Below are 15492 nucleotides of genomic sequence, written 5' to 3'. Positions count from 1 at the left end.
AGCGCGACCGCATCTTTTAGCACTAACGGGTCTTATAGGATGATACTGTGATATTAAATTCCCGTATGAAATATTACCATTATTTTCAGCTACTGATTTATAGGCTTGGAAATTTATTTATGTACCTTATTGAAAATTAAAAAAAAATGTGCTTTATTTGCAGTTACTATTCAACCGACAGATAATATAAAAGATTACATATTATACGATGAAATTGATACTCGATCAAGTAAAACGCATTCAGGCGATTCACAGAACCCCGCGATGGTGGAAATTTATTGCTGTAACATTGACATTCTACCGATATTCATTGGTATGTAAAATGTAGTTTGTTTATTATTAAGAATATGAATACTGTTATTCTGTATGAGCTAGGCTGTACAAATCTTATTCCATTGGGAATGTTACCTCATAAATATCAGTAGGTATTGACGAGTGAAGATAATGAAGAGCTTTTATTTTATTTATTACTTGCTGACCCGGCAGACTTCGTACTACCTCAATCGATAAAAGACCTAAATATTTGTATAAAATAAACTTAAAACAAACAAAAGGGATCCTTTTTTAAGTGTTTTAAGGAAGGTTATTTTTACCTCCTGAGAATGTTAGAAAGATATAAAAACTCTAATTAGTTATTCATTTTAAACTATTATTTTATTTGATTTCTGTACGACGGGGGACACATCAAAGGAAAATCAAAATTGTTTTTTTTTTTATTTAATTACGAGTATTTTCATATTTATTCAACCTTTTAAACCTTCTCTGGACTTCCACAAATAAATCAAGACCAAAATTAGCCAAATCGGTCCAGCCGTTCTCGAGTTTTAGCGAGACTAACGAACAGCAATTTATTTTTATATATATAGATTAGCAAACGGTATTTATATGGCTCAGTGTATTAACCATTAAGTAGTCGTGTCCCAAAAACGGTTCTACGCGTTTGTTTGTTGAATACATTTTGAACTATTTTTCTGAGTGACACCATCTCCCTTTTCAAAAAGCGTATTGAAGTTTTTAACGGTAGCATGAAGTTCTTCATAATTTGATAGACTATAAATACCTTAAAATTTGAAATCGTAATATATACTGAAGCTTGGCAGTCTATATTTTAACATCACGTTGTGGTGCATCTTCCATAGAAGCCACAGTAGAAAGAATAGAAGAGAATATATTGCTATTGTAACACTCAAAGTCAGTAACCTCTTAACTGGTATTAGCCGAGAGAAATCACTTTTTCTGAAAAGTTGTAACAATTAAAAAAGTAGGTATACACATACACACACTCTTGCGTAACAAAAATCTCTAAAAAAATATTAAATATTATTAAACGTATTAAATACTATCAGAGAAAATATTATTATACTGCATAATGTAGTCTGAAGTATGATACAAATGATCTAGTTGATCTGCTAACGTCAGGGTGTCTATGTGTGCGCGCATTTTATTTTGACATTTTACACCTAACGCGCCAAAATAAGTATAACGTCAAAAATTTTAATAAATATGTTCCAAATTGTCATCTTTTTATATCGATATTTAATCACATTAATTATGATTACAGATAAAGAAAGATTACAGTTTAAACAACGAATGCAACCAATACAAGAGAGATCTGCTCTAAATGCAAAGAGCTGGTGTAACCTGCCCATCATTGACATTGAAGTAACTGTTAATCGGAACCCAGAGAACGACAAGCTACACAAATTGCTGCAAATAGCCAACTTCATGAATTTCACCTTAATTGGTGGCTTCAACATGGTCGTCCCGTACAGTAGAGAATTTTTATATACTGCAGCTACGAGAATGCCTGTGTGTAATGAAGAGGTAGACCATCTTGTGTTACCAGTTATTTACAATACCAATCTGTCTGAAGACGAAGGTTTTTAACCAGTGTGTGTTGTCAGTGATTACTTACGGTATGCAGGCGTGGTCGCTAACTATGGGCCTGATGAGAAAGCTCGTGGTCGCTCAGAGGGCAATGGAGAGGGCTATGCTCTTAGTTTCCCTGCGAGATCGAATCAGAAATGAGGAGATACGTAGGAGAACCAAAGTTACCGACATAGCTCAAGTGATTGCTAAGCTGAAGTAGCAGTGGACAGGGTACATTGTTCGACAGACAGATGGCTGTTCCGGCAGTAAAGTCCTCGAATGGCGAACATGTACCGGAAGATGCAGTGTTGGTGCCCACAATGTGGACCGATGATCTAGTCAAGATCGCTGGAATACGTTGGATGAGGCCAGCGCAGGACCGATCGTCATGGAAATCTTTGGGGGAGACCTTTTTCCAGCATTGGACGTCTTCCGGCTGATGATGATATTATTTACAAGTAGTTGTTTAGAGATTACGTACCATTACAAAGTTTGCACTGAAAAAGATTTTGGAGTGCAAAAATATCTGTAGCTACTCAGAACGTGGTGGGTATTTGTGAGGAGCTGGTGTCCGAACTGTGAAGTATGTTTCTAGATATTACAGATCACCAGGACCCTAGTTTTCAGTATCAGAATTTGTACAACAATAGGTAGACATCTGAACTATTGAGCTAGGAAAGCATTAAAATCAACAAAAGATTACGTATGAGGAAAAGTTTGTGTGTGTATATTATACTCTCAGTTACTCTCAGTGTAGAAGGTTTTCGGTTGAGGTATAGTCCAATTTCTGTAACCACTCTTTCAAGATAAGCTTGCATTTAATTCTATTGAGATGGTAAATTGACAGCACTTTGTTTACCTTTTTGTAATAGTATATCTCATTACGAGTGCGGAAAGACTGTCATTGCAAAGAGTTCCGACAAATGTCTACCCGAGCCGAGGCGCGCGGAAGGTGAGAGTTGACAGTCGGTACAAGTTGCAATTACGGTTCCGTGTACTGAATAACTGTTTTTAATACAGTTGCGAAAAAATGAAGCAATTTAATAGCATAATAAAAACACAATAAACTCAACTAACTAAACTAAAATGGCGCCAACTGTAAAAGAATATAAGCAGAGATTTTTTTTTTGGTTTTCTTCATCCATTCTGGGTAGGCAAAGGGAACTATGTCCATACAGCCAAGTTTTCAGTAGATTTTTTTTATTGATATGAAATGAAAATGAAATTTAATGAGATGAAATGATATACAACGTAACCTAACCCATTGAATCAAATCATTGAATCTGATATTGAAACACATTAGTAGCTTCTTTTTAGAAATATTTGCATGAATCATAAAAACTTTTTTTTTTTTTGTAAAAACTTCGTGGTTGATTTTTCTTTTTAATAGGCATTATTTTGATAGTTGGGAAAGAGAATGCATGCGTTCGGAAATGGTAAAGTAAAAGTTCGAGTGTGTAATAGCCCACATCCCGAACGCTATACGTCCCTGTAATACGCCATTTTTAGAGCAACTGTATTAAGAGAGTTATTTACCTTTAATACAGAAGAAGAGGTGTGAGAAACTAGTTTTAAACAATGTTTTTAAAAATTCATTAATAATTCCACAGAAATCTAGAACATTCACGTTCAATAAAGGAAGGGAAGCTACAAGGAGAAGTAATTTTATGCAATTTTATCAACATTGGGAAAGCCTTCGAGAAACTGATGACGTATTTACAATGTCCGATGAAAAGTTTACAATGGAACTAGATGACTTCTATAATGAAGATAATTTGGATTTGAATTATTATGTACGAAGTCCTATGAAAGAGAGTTAGTTTTCTGAATGACTTCTTATTTCCTTTTATGAGATGTGCATTGTACGGGTATAAAAATAAGTTTTAAAAAATTGGTAATACTCTATAAAGTGTTTAACTATTTATTAAAAAATATTTAATTTATTGCTTCATCTAATGTAGAAGCTCGTTTAAAACACTAAACTATCTATCAATGATTGAAAATTTTAATAAATAAATAACTTACGTTTATTGTTACTAGATAACTAGATCATGCGTTGATATGTATATTTATTTTGAAAAGACGGACGCAGTGTTTATTTAAATAATAATAATATAGCAATTTATTCATTTTTATTCTCTTAGTACAATGAATTTTTAAACAAATGTAAAGGACTAGCATTAAAATGTGAAACTTAATAGATATGAATAAATTTAAACTAATATTTGTTGCGTGTTGATCTTTCCTAGATCTGTTTGCCAGTCGGCAAAGGCCTCCTCCAACCTTTTCAATTCCTTTCTTTCTTGAGCCACTCTGTTCCATGTGACTCCTGCCACTTGTCTAATGTCATCGTCCCACCTTTTCTGTGGTCGGCCTCTTTTCCTTTTGCCTTCCCTTGGATACCACCATGTCACCCTTTTGCTCCATTTGTCGTGTCCTCTTACCAGGTGATCAGCCCATCGCCATTTGAGTCTTTTGATTTTGCTTATTACATCAGTAGTTTTTGTTTTGATTCTAATGACGATTTTTTTCACTCTGTCGGACTTTTTAATGTTTAGCATACTCCTTTCCATTGCATACTGGCAAGTTGCTAGTGTTTATTTGCAGGAGTTTATATTAAATCATAATACTTAGTTACATTTAAAACTAAACGATATTTATAAGCTTCTTATTGCAGAGATTGCAAGTCTTAAAACAATACAATGTCTTAAAACAAACCGCATAATTTTTAAGTCTCGCCAAACTGTTGCAACAGCTAAGATTCTTGAGACTAAATTCAACATAAATAATTTTTAGGGTTCCTAACCTCAAAAGGAAAAATCGCAACACTTATAGGATCACTTCCTTGTTCATCCATCCGTCTGTCTGTCTGTCGCGTCTAAGTATCGAGTTAAAACAAAAACGACATACTCAAGTCTTCAGTTACTTGAAGCTGTGAAAAAATGAAACTTCTAAGTTAACGTAAAAAAAGGATACGACCGTATTTACGCCGCAAAAAACTTATACATCTCGACACTCTCAAGGGAATCAAAATTTATAGGGTATTTTCCGTTGACCTAGAACTTTAATAGTTTGGCAAGTAATACAATGTCATACAACAAATATAGGGAGAAATCTTTAAATTATACATTTTTAAATAAATCATAAAAACTTGTACGGAACCCTCGTGTGGGCGAGTCCGACTTTTTTTTTTACTCTGTCATTGAGACACTATGTAAATAAATGCTCCTTTAATTTATTCCTCAAGAATATTATTCCTCCCTTTACTGTATGAAATGTAAAACGGTTTGATTTTATATTTTCTCAAATAGTATTTCGGGAAATAATATAAATTGATAAATTTATCTGGCTCAGTCATGTGGATATAGAGTGAAAGTGCGTGGAAGTGAGTATAATAGATAGATTTGATGGGGGAGAACTTACGAGTACCAGGGTAACAGAACTTGCGTAAAGACGTAATATAAGTGAAAGAAGCTGGGAAACATGTTAGGATTCGTCGCGCTGCCACTCTATCCTTGCTTCATGCATCAGATTTAATACCATTATACAGAGTAGCAGCTGCCATGAGCTGTTCATCTCAGTGTGCTTAGCCTTCTGTCTCGCTTTCACTCATCTAAAGTAAGATTAGCAATCCTTAAGGATGAATACCTTAACATGAAGGGATTAAAAGGTAGGGTGCTTAACGCCAAAATGCGTAAATTGGCTAACTATAATAGGTTTGAGTTGTCAAAAACCAATAACATATGTGGTAAACGAAAATGTAACTATATATTGCTCAAAATCGTAAATTACTTGCCAGCTTCTATTATAGATACCAGTAATATAAAATCATTGTTTTTAGGTCGATGTAAGAAAAATCTCTTGGGAATGAGTAAAGCGGATCATGGCCACATAATCTAGGAAATGTCTATTACTAATGAGCATAGCCTGGGTGTCTCATCGTCTCATTTTTTCATTATTTCTATTGTTTTTCTTTGTTTTATTTTGCTTTATGTCTTTTGTTTAGTCATGTTATTGTATGTAAAAAAAATCGACTTTAATGGGCTATTTTTAGAATGATAATTATTTAATATTAAAATATTTTAAGTTTAGAATAAGTGAACTCGTTATTCCTCACAATAACACTAAAGTTTCATGAGGTTTGCTTTAATTGTTTAGAAGTTTGTTTCTTGTATATTTTGAACAATAAACAAAAAAGTGTGCGAGGCTGGCGTGGCATTCTATCTCTTACTCTACTCTATGCATCTACGCCAGTCACTTTTGAAATTTGAATGTGCGTTGCGATCAATCTATTTCGTTTATCCTTTCTGTCTATTATATATAAACCTCCCGACTTGTCATGACTTTTTTAGATTTTTTTTACCGCTTAGTTCTTACACTTTATACTATATATCCGCACTTAGCCTTTTTTTAGCAATTGCGTGTCTCAATTTGCTGTTTTACTTCAACCAGCCCAGACACCGGAGCATCTGTGCCCATTTTGTGTTGAGATATTTTATGTTTATAATATTATTAATGTCTTATTGAATTAATTATTATATGTCGAGCGCACTGTTTAACGGGCACCGCTGAAAATCAGTGCTCTTTCATAGCCACGGCCGTGTCACAGATAAACCTGGGTCGGTGAACCATTTCCTGCATTGCACAGGAACTCTCTAATATTAAATAAATAACTATTTAAATACGTTATTTTTTGGTTTGTCTTGTACTTTTATCTTTTTATATTAAGTATAACCTGTGAGTGTTTTGTGAAATAAATGTTTTTCTTTCATTATTCGAAAACTCCAAAGTGCAGGAGTCTTCAGATGTCTTTGGAGACACGTGCTGCGGCGTCAGTTGAAGACATATCCATCACATTATGGATATCTTATTCTCTACCAGATTATAATGATAACTATTCTTGTTGATTATTTGAATGAAGCTGAGCGGTGCTCCCACCGGATGACTCCAATTGATTTCTGTGTTAAATTGTTTCTCGGCCATTTCTGGATCGATTTTAAAAATTTTTGAACTCATAGAAAGCTTTTGAAATTTACTAGGTTATTGTAGTGACAGAATTTTGAATTTCGACTTGATTCAATTATTATAATTAAAAACAAACATGATTTGCAAATTATTCTAAGCGCTATTTATATAATTTATTAAAAAAAAAAAGAAATTCTCACGTGACCAAATAAGGCGCTAATTCCTCATGTTTAAATATGGCGCCAAATTCCAAAAGTTTATTTTTATTGTTTCTGTTTGGATTAATTTTGATTTGTTTTTGTACATAGACTAAGTTTACCTCGCTTCGCTCAAATAAACGCCTCAGCGAAGCGGTACAACGAGCGATTGCGGCATCCTAGTTTCATAATGATTTAAGAAGTCAATGTGTCATTTTCGTGGAATATTATTTCCTTTGCAGATATGGTGGTGTGGACCTCATTCCACAGAACTCTTTTCCTTCAAGACGTTGAGGTGTGGCTTTCAAAACAAGTCAGACAGTACAAATGGCCGTTGGAGTTTTATTTATACGGAGATAATTGTAGTTACAGTTTCATGGGTTTCATTGATCTGTTTAAATTATTATACAACGGTGGTAAGTAGTTTTTACTATAATAATAATATTGATACGTTTTTACACAAATTATGTTGCCCCTAACTAGGCATAGCCTGTACTATGGGTACAAGACAACGATATATTTAATACAATATACTTAGTTAAACATACAGAAATACTTCTAAACATCCGTGACTCGAAAAAAAACTTTTATATTTATCGTATAAATGGTTGCAACTACCGGAATTCGAACCGGGGACCCTTTGCTCAGAAGGCAGGGTCACTTACCACTAGGCTGTAGGGGGCGTCAAACTATGTAGTCCATTAACATAACAGATTAATTGTATCCGTTTCACAGGTAGTTTTTTTTCCTTTTTTTATCCTTTGACCTGTATGTAGACCTTAGGGTTTTTTATGGTACATATTTCGGAGGAAAATAAGTATAATGGTCATCTGATGGTAGGTGTTTATCAACTTGCAACACAAGAGTTATCACTCGGCCTCTTGGTGAATTTATGCGCCTATTTCGTTGTGGTGAACGTGACAATGTTGCTGTGTTTGATTCGATGTAAGTACAAAAGATATTTGGTAAGTTATTTTCAACAAAGCATTTGCCAACGTCCATACCACGTTGAAAACACCGGTTCTCGTCCGATCACCGAAGTTAAGCAACGTCGGGCGCGGTCAGTACTTAGATGGGTGACCGCTTGGGAACACCGCGTGATGTTGGCCTTTTTGTTTTGAATGAAATATTTAAGTATTTTTTTTTTATTTGATAACGTGTTTCATACGATCAATTTATTTTAATATAGTCGTTTTCTTTGTTGTACCTACATATAATTATTTTCGTTGAAAATTAACTTGATGAACTTTTTTAGAAGTCTATTGTAAAATTATAACAATTTAATGCTGATCGTTGAGGAGGATATTTTTAAATAACTAGACACATGAAACCTTTTCTAAATTAAACCGTTTATATTATTTTATTTTATTTTATTTTATTGATTATTAGCCACTTCAACAGAATACGTCATATTAATACATTTACAAATATAAACTTAACATTATTTACCTATAAAAGAAATGCACAGCATTGACTAATAATAATTTAAAGTAGGTGTTTTAAAATTAATTACATATAGAAGTTAATGTGAAAACTAAATTTAAGTTACTAGGTTACTTTACAGAATGACTTAAAAGTATGTTAGTATTTTATTCTTAAGTGAGCCATGAGAGTCATTGAATTTATCTTTACATTTGGGTGTTTTCTAACAAGCATATTATATTGTTCGCCAGCTCTGATAATTGGCGAATTCGGTCCTAAATTCAATTTTATAAGAGGTCTGCTAAATGTATTATGAATACTTTTACGCGGATACCTCGAAGGTACGGTGAAAGATATTTTATCGAGTAGCTCCGTATTATTGACATGGTTGTTAACTATTTTGGAAATAAATAAAATATCAAACATTTTACGGCGCCTGTTTAGGGATTTCATCTAAAAGAAAGAAAGCCGCTGTGTGTAAGGACATCTGTGGCTACTTCCACTTGCTATAAAAGCCAAGTGTCTGGCGAATGATCTTTGAATGTTTTCAATGCGTTGAGAATGTATATTATAAATGGGATTCCATATTACACAGGCATATTCTAAGTAACTTCGGACTAAAGCATTGAAAAGATTAATTTTGGTGGATAAGAGCTTAAACTCTTTTGAATTTCTTTTGATGAAACCAAGCATTTGTGCTCAACGTGAGATGTAAAGCGAAGTTCTCTGTCCAATATAACCCCAAGATCCTTTATTTCACTAAGTTTAAGCATAGTTGTAGTACTGAGATTGTAATACGATATATTATGAACTTACCAATCGTTAATTTAGTCTCTTAGAGTCAATTAGCGCTAATGCTAAATGCTAGCGCAAGCAGGGGGTAGATCCTAGGATTTAAGAGTATTTTAATCCCCAGCATATAATAAAAAAATAAAAAAATAGAGTATTTGCAATATTTGGCGGGTTATCTTCAAGTGCGTAAGAGTAATCAGGTTCAATCATATCGTCTTAAGAAGCTACTAAAGGCACAATTTTAGTGCCGTAGTCTTCTTGAAATAAATTAATAATCCGGTCCACGTTGAAAGACAAACCTATGTGATAAAAATGCATATAATGTATACATTTCTTATGTTAAATATAATAGAGAAATGGTTATACATTGAAAAAATGTAAACACTAAAAACTTAACTATAATACTAATTTATGATCGACACTTGAGAAATAGCGAAACAGTAAAAAGAATGAATGAGGTTTTAAATTCGACAAATATTTTAGAGACCGTTTCGCGCGTTGTCGTGCCTTTAAAATGGATGAACCGCGACCTATTGAGAGAGAACTGTGGCTGTCAGGTTTTGATGACACCTCCTGTCAATGACAAACCATGTTTTGCAAATGAAGGAGTTACGCCGAAGTCTAGCAAGTTAGTACTGTACTTAAATTTTTATTGGTTAGGTGGTTACAAATGCGGCGTCTTATAATATGTCGTGAAGCAGTAATGTGTAAGCGTAAGTGCTTGATCATGATGACTCGTAGCGCGGTGGTGGGCGCAGTTACAAATAATATGCAAGCATCGCGTAATATCGCGCAGCTGGTGGAAGTAGCGGGTAATTATATATGAGACGACTGCACCGTTAGAAAGTTTGCGCCAGGGGTGGGACAGACGCCTTAAAGTGACGTTTTCAGAAGACTGTAGTGCCATCTGTTAGTTGGCCCGAAAATGAAAGCTTTGGCAGCTGTCACTCGCTTTGAAACCTTTCAACTTTTCTTTTTTTTTTTTTGAGAGGAGGAAATACGGTTACGTATTTACGCCCCGGAACGGGGCGTAATATGTCGGACTCGAGTGTCCGCGTAAGCGGACACCCCATACCGACTAAAACCTCCTCTGTGCTGTTAGCAGCCCTGGCTTTCACAGCGAAGTAGGACGTGGGCCGTGGAGGCCGCAAAGACTACGCAACAACAGTCGCGGGGCGTCTCCTAAGGAGACTCGAACCTCAGACCGGCTGTGTGCTTGTGGGAAGGAGAGAGAAAGAAAATGAAGATGAAATGAAGATGAAAGATGAAAAGGTGATAAGAACACACTCGCTGGCGAGTGTAGTGATGTTTTGTGTAATGTATGTAAGTGTGTATGTATGTGTATATGATTGTATGTATGTGTGTTTGTATGTATGTACGTAGTGTACATGTTTGTGTGCATGTATGTTTGTGTTTGTGTCTATTTGTGGAGTGTGTTTGTGATTGTGTAAGTGGTGTATGTCAGTCCGTCAGTCAGTCCGTGTGTGAGCGAGTGTAGTGAAGCGGTTACAGGACGAGGACTAACGTCTCGTCGGGTATCAAAACAATGTGTGGTGTATCTAGGGTGCGGGCCGCTGGCCATCGTCAGAGCGACGAGTGCCAGTGGTTTGCGGTGGTTGACCGCGCCTACGCCTGCGATGGCGGTGTGTGCGTGTCTGTGTCGGTGTATGTGTGGGTGTCGCGTTCGCGATGGTGATGTCGTCATCCGTTACGTGTCTGGGACGTCTTATTGGGTTGAGACTATGGTGAAGGGGGGTGTACCCGCATGCCTTCCTAACCAATATGTTGGGATGGTTAGGCGCCTTGTCAAAGAAGCGTCGCGAGATCTCTTTAAAGTGTTGAGCTATCGTCGGAAGCTCTAGGTCGCGGTGAAGGTCAACGTTTTGGATGAACCACGGGGCTCCGGTTGCCATGCGCGTGAACTTATTTTGAACTACTTGCAAACGACGTAAGTAGCTCGGTCGGGTGTGCGCGAAAACGACGCTTGCGTATGACAGTATGGGCCGTACGATGGTTTTGTACAGCTTCACTTTGTGTTTGAGCGGAAGTTTGCTTCGCCCTCACACAAGTGGATAAAGGCGACTGAGGACAAATCGGGCTCTATTGCATACCGTATCAATATGTTTCTTGAAGTTCATATTGCTGTTGAACGTGACTCCTAAGTATTTGTAATCCTTCACCCACGGTATGGGTGTTTCATACAATTTAATGACGTCGGTCGGTCGTTTTTTAGCGCGGATGCTATTCGCGTTACCGAAGAGTACCGCTGCACTCTTGGTGGGGTTCACTTCAATTCGCCATTTTCTGAACCAATTGCCTAGTTCATCAACGGCGGCTTGAAGCACTTTAATGTTCCTGCTCAAGGTTGAGCGGTTCAATAGAGCGGAGCCAAAGTAGAGTGCCGTATCGTCAGCGTACTGAGCGAGCTGGACACTCGGAAACTTGGGAATGTCGCTCGTGAAGAGCGAGAAAAGAGTGGAAGAGAGGACTGAACCCTGTGGCACGCCAGACCTGATGGGTCTGGGTGAGGATAGGGTGCCCTCTACTCGATATCGGAAGGAGCGATCAGTAAGGTAGGTTCGTATGATGCGCACGAGCCTGTCTGGCACTCCCAGTTGATACAGCTTTAATACTAAGCCGTTGTGCCATACCTTGTCGAATGCCTTCGTGACATCTAAAAACACGGCTGCCGTGGTAGCGTGAAGCTTACGCCGTACGAGAATGTACTCGGTGAGTCGGTGAGCCTGCAGGGGACACGAGTGAGCGGTTCTGAATCCGAACTGTATGTCGGGTATCAGGTTGAGCTCCGCGATGTAATGATTAAGACGCGCGAGGATTAATCTTTCGTTAAGTTTCCCGATCGAGTTAATTAAGCTAATAGGCCTATAGCTACTCGGATTAGCTTTAGGTTTATTGGGTTTTGGGATACCGATAACAATGGAATCCTTCCATTGTTCGGGGAACGCGCTATTAGAGAATAGAATATTAAAAATGGAAACCAATAAAGTAATAAGAGTCGAGGGTAGGATTTTAAGAACCCTATTGTTCATAGTGTCGGGCCCCGGGGCCTTCTTGGAGTGAAGCTCCTTAATGATTAGCTTCACCTCTTCGTAAGAAGTGGGTTTTATTACATCGCCTGAAGGGCTCAGAGCGAAGCGACGTTCAACTTCAAGATCAACTTCGTCAACGTGTGTCGGGTCGGCTGCTGCATTTGGAGAGCACTGACTCTCGAGACTATCGGCGAGGCATTCAGCCTTCTCATCGTCATCGAGCGCCGGTTGCAGTCCCGGTCTGTCCAGAGGAGGCATGACAGTGGGCGGCTCCTGTTTGAACGCGCGAGGCAGCTTCCAGAAAGTCACATGTGATGGCTTAAGGTTGCCGAGCAAGCGGTCCCAACGTTCGCCGCGGAGTTCCACGATACGTTCCCGTACCACCGCTGTAGGTAGCGGAGGTGGCGCCTATTCTCGAATGACGGATACCTATCGTAAAGTCTAGTGGCTCTGTGCTTCTGTGTGAGTAAGTTCCTGACCTCTGGAGGCAGGTTTAGGCGATGCGGTTGCAACGTCTGAACCTGCCTGGAGCAGGCCTTGATCCTATTCTGTATATGTGACGTCACATGAGAGATAGCACTGTGAGCCGTGTCGACCGAGTCGATGACGTCCGGTATAAGGTCAAGATCGTCGGACTTGATAGACTCGAGATCCTTTTCCAGCCGTCGCCAGTCGATCACTGTTTTCGTCGGTGGTTGAAAGTTAACCGGTGGGCCTAGATTTAGGACGACGGGCCGGTGGTCTGACTCTAATGCGTGAAAAACCTCGATTGAATTTACATTGAGCGTTACGTTCTTAAGTAACGCAACGTCTAGAATGTCGGGTCGGTGCGCGACGTTATCCGGATAACGTGTTGGTTCGTCGGGTGCTATTACTGAAAAGTTCAGCGTGTCTGTCAGCGAATCTATTTATTTATTTATTTATTTATATACACACCAACAGCATTACATACAAAACATTAAAAATAATTATGGTCTTATAGGTTTATAATCTGGTATGAATGCCAGTTACTGGTGCATACACCACTCTCATTGTAAGATATTAATTTAAATACAAAATACAGTTCGACCTACAAATTTAACAAGGATTTTAATCAGATTACTAACAATAATAGATACAATATAACGAAGAAATAGTTTGTATGAATATCAACTAATATATTATTTTTATTTACAGACAGAAATGTGCGGTTAGTTTTTTTTTTCAGAATTGTCACTGTGTCATGAAAAATATCAAAATCTTTTATGGACGCGGAAAATCGATTGTACTCAGAACACATTCTTGATAATGGAGAATGTTTAAGGGCATTTGCAATCTAATAGGATTCCGTTTCTATTTGTGGCTCTGCTGTTCCAGCTGGAGTGTTTGGCGTTAAGATCGCCGCCCACTATGACTGCGGCCCCGTGGCCGAGTAATGCTTCTATATCTGTGTCTAATACTTGTTTGTTGGGCGGAAGATAAGCTGAAATAACAGTGATCGGCTGGTGATTCGCACTACTGACTCGGATGGCAGAGGCCTCGATGTTAGTGAGGACCGGAGGATCTATAGGTATACAGTGTAGAGACCTTTTAAAATAAATGAGGGTACCGCAGGTACAGCTCGAACATGAAGGCAAAGGCGCTGCCGCCTTGGTTGCCTGTTGCCGCGGACACGGGCGCCGGTGGCCTAAGTCGCGGGACCGACGCCGCCGGGCGGGACGCTAGCGGTGGCCGGAAAGGCGCGGGGGCCGCGAGAGTGGCCTCTGTGGCAGCGTTGGCAGCCGGAGGAGACCTCACCCAGGCGTTTACCTTAGGAGGCGGCGCAGGTTTGAAGGTCGGAGTGAACACCACCTTCTCTGCTCTGCCTTGCGGCTGGCGGCGCCCTGAGTGACGCTTGTGTTTGGGTGCCTTGGGACAAACTTTTCTTTATTTGTGTGACTGCCAACTGGTCATAAAATAGCGGCTACGCCTAGCGTTTGCACATGTATGTAGCTCTCCTGTTCCATTTTGCATATTTGCACTACTAAATCTATCCTTTATGTTCTATATTGTGACTAAATTAAATAACTAAGTCTACGCGCATTTTCAGCATGGTAAAAAATTGCAATACCTACATTGAAAAGTAGAGTTAGTTATTTAATTGCATCACAACATTAAAAATGAAACTTTATAATTTGATGCTTATAATAGTTATTCTCGGGGTCAATCTCCAGATGGCGCTAGGTTTCAGATAGACAGCTCATAATGCGTAGAGAGGGCTCTCTTTTCCCTATATATTATTATACTCTTTGGTTTGCGCTAAACTGACTCGCGCAAGAGTTTACAGAGATGCACTCACGTCGCCTCGAGAGGGTTAGCGAGGAGATCCTTTGACTCGCTCCCAAAAATCCATACCACAGTGACGAGGCAATTGTGGTGCCGCACAGAATTTTGACCTGAGTGACACTGCATTGTATTAAATTGGGCAGGGTATAATAACTTTTGCTCGTCTCGTCATTTTTTCTCACATAAAATAACTTAAAAATTCGCCATCTTTACATACTTACACTTGTCAATATATAGGCTGTCGGCTGTCATTTTGGGTGCCGTTAAAATAATCACTAAAACTTGTTTATTGAAGCTAGCTGTAAAAACTTTTAATGTCACTTTAATGCAATGGAAAAAAGTTAATTGAAACTTCTCTTAAGTTGCCAGTTTTATATTATTATTTTATTCCAACAAACTTTGCTGGTATTTTTCCTGGTATTTTAAAAATTACTGACATACTCTTACACAAATTATCTTCCCCCGAACTAGGCATAGCCTGAATTATGTGTACAACACAACCCTATTTACCCTATCCTTTGCAATGCAGTGACGCGCAGGGTTATTGAAAAAGAAAAAAATTCTGAGCGGCACTACAATTGCAATCGTCACCTTGAGACATAAGATTTTAAGTCTCATTTGCCCAGTAATTGCACCACTGCTCCACGGCAGAAAAAGGCGCCGTTGAGTTACCCATAATCTAGCCAGCATCCTATACAAAGGAACCTCCCACAAAATAAATGCTCTTAGTCGCCACTTACGACACCTTTAGGCCTGGGACATCCCCATTCTTTTTATGCCCCGGGAAATGACAAATTTATACCGAAATTCGCAGGATCTAGCAAGTGGGCAATTTCAATCAAATGTGTTATATTTACGTTATGACTGTTATTGTGTATGATGAGAGTGTGAGG

At 38.2% G+C, this 15492-nt stretch overlaps 1 protein-coding gene and 1 non-coding gene across 2 annotated transcripts in view; both read left to right on the top strand.

The window, feature by feature from the left end:
• The first annotated feature begins 8021 nt into the window (after positions 1–8021).
• Positions 8022–8140, top strand: LOC126965539 (5S ribosomal RNA). The gene has a single exon (XR_007729553.1). It is a non-coding gene; the product is annotated as a 5S ribosomal RNA (ribosomal RNA).
• Positions 8141–8459: 319 nt separating this feature from the next.
• Positions 8460–15492, top strand: part of LOC126965379 (uncharacterized) — a 36848-nt gene continuing 29815 nt past the window's right edge. The window contains exons 1-2 of the mRNA XM_050808936.1: positions 8460–8521; positions 9729–9873. Of these exons, the coding sequence (XP_050664893.1) occupies positions 9764–9873 (110 nt within the window). The 5' untranslated portion in view covers positions 8460–8521; positions 9729–9763. The remainder of the gene's footprint in view (positions 8522–9728; positions 9874–15492) is intronic.

This window comes from Leptidea sinapis, chromosome 7, assembly GCF_905404315.1.
Source record: "Leptidea sinapis chromosome 7, ilLepSina1.1, whole genome shotgun sequence".
In the NCBI taxonomy this organism is placed as follows: Eukaryota; Metazoa; Arthropoda; class Insecta; order Lepidoptera; family Pieridae; genus Leptidea; species Leptidea sinapis.
Note: the sequence above shows the minus strand (reverse complement) of the source record. Positions and strands in the feature narration are given on the sequence as shown.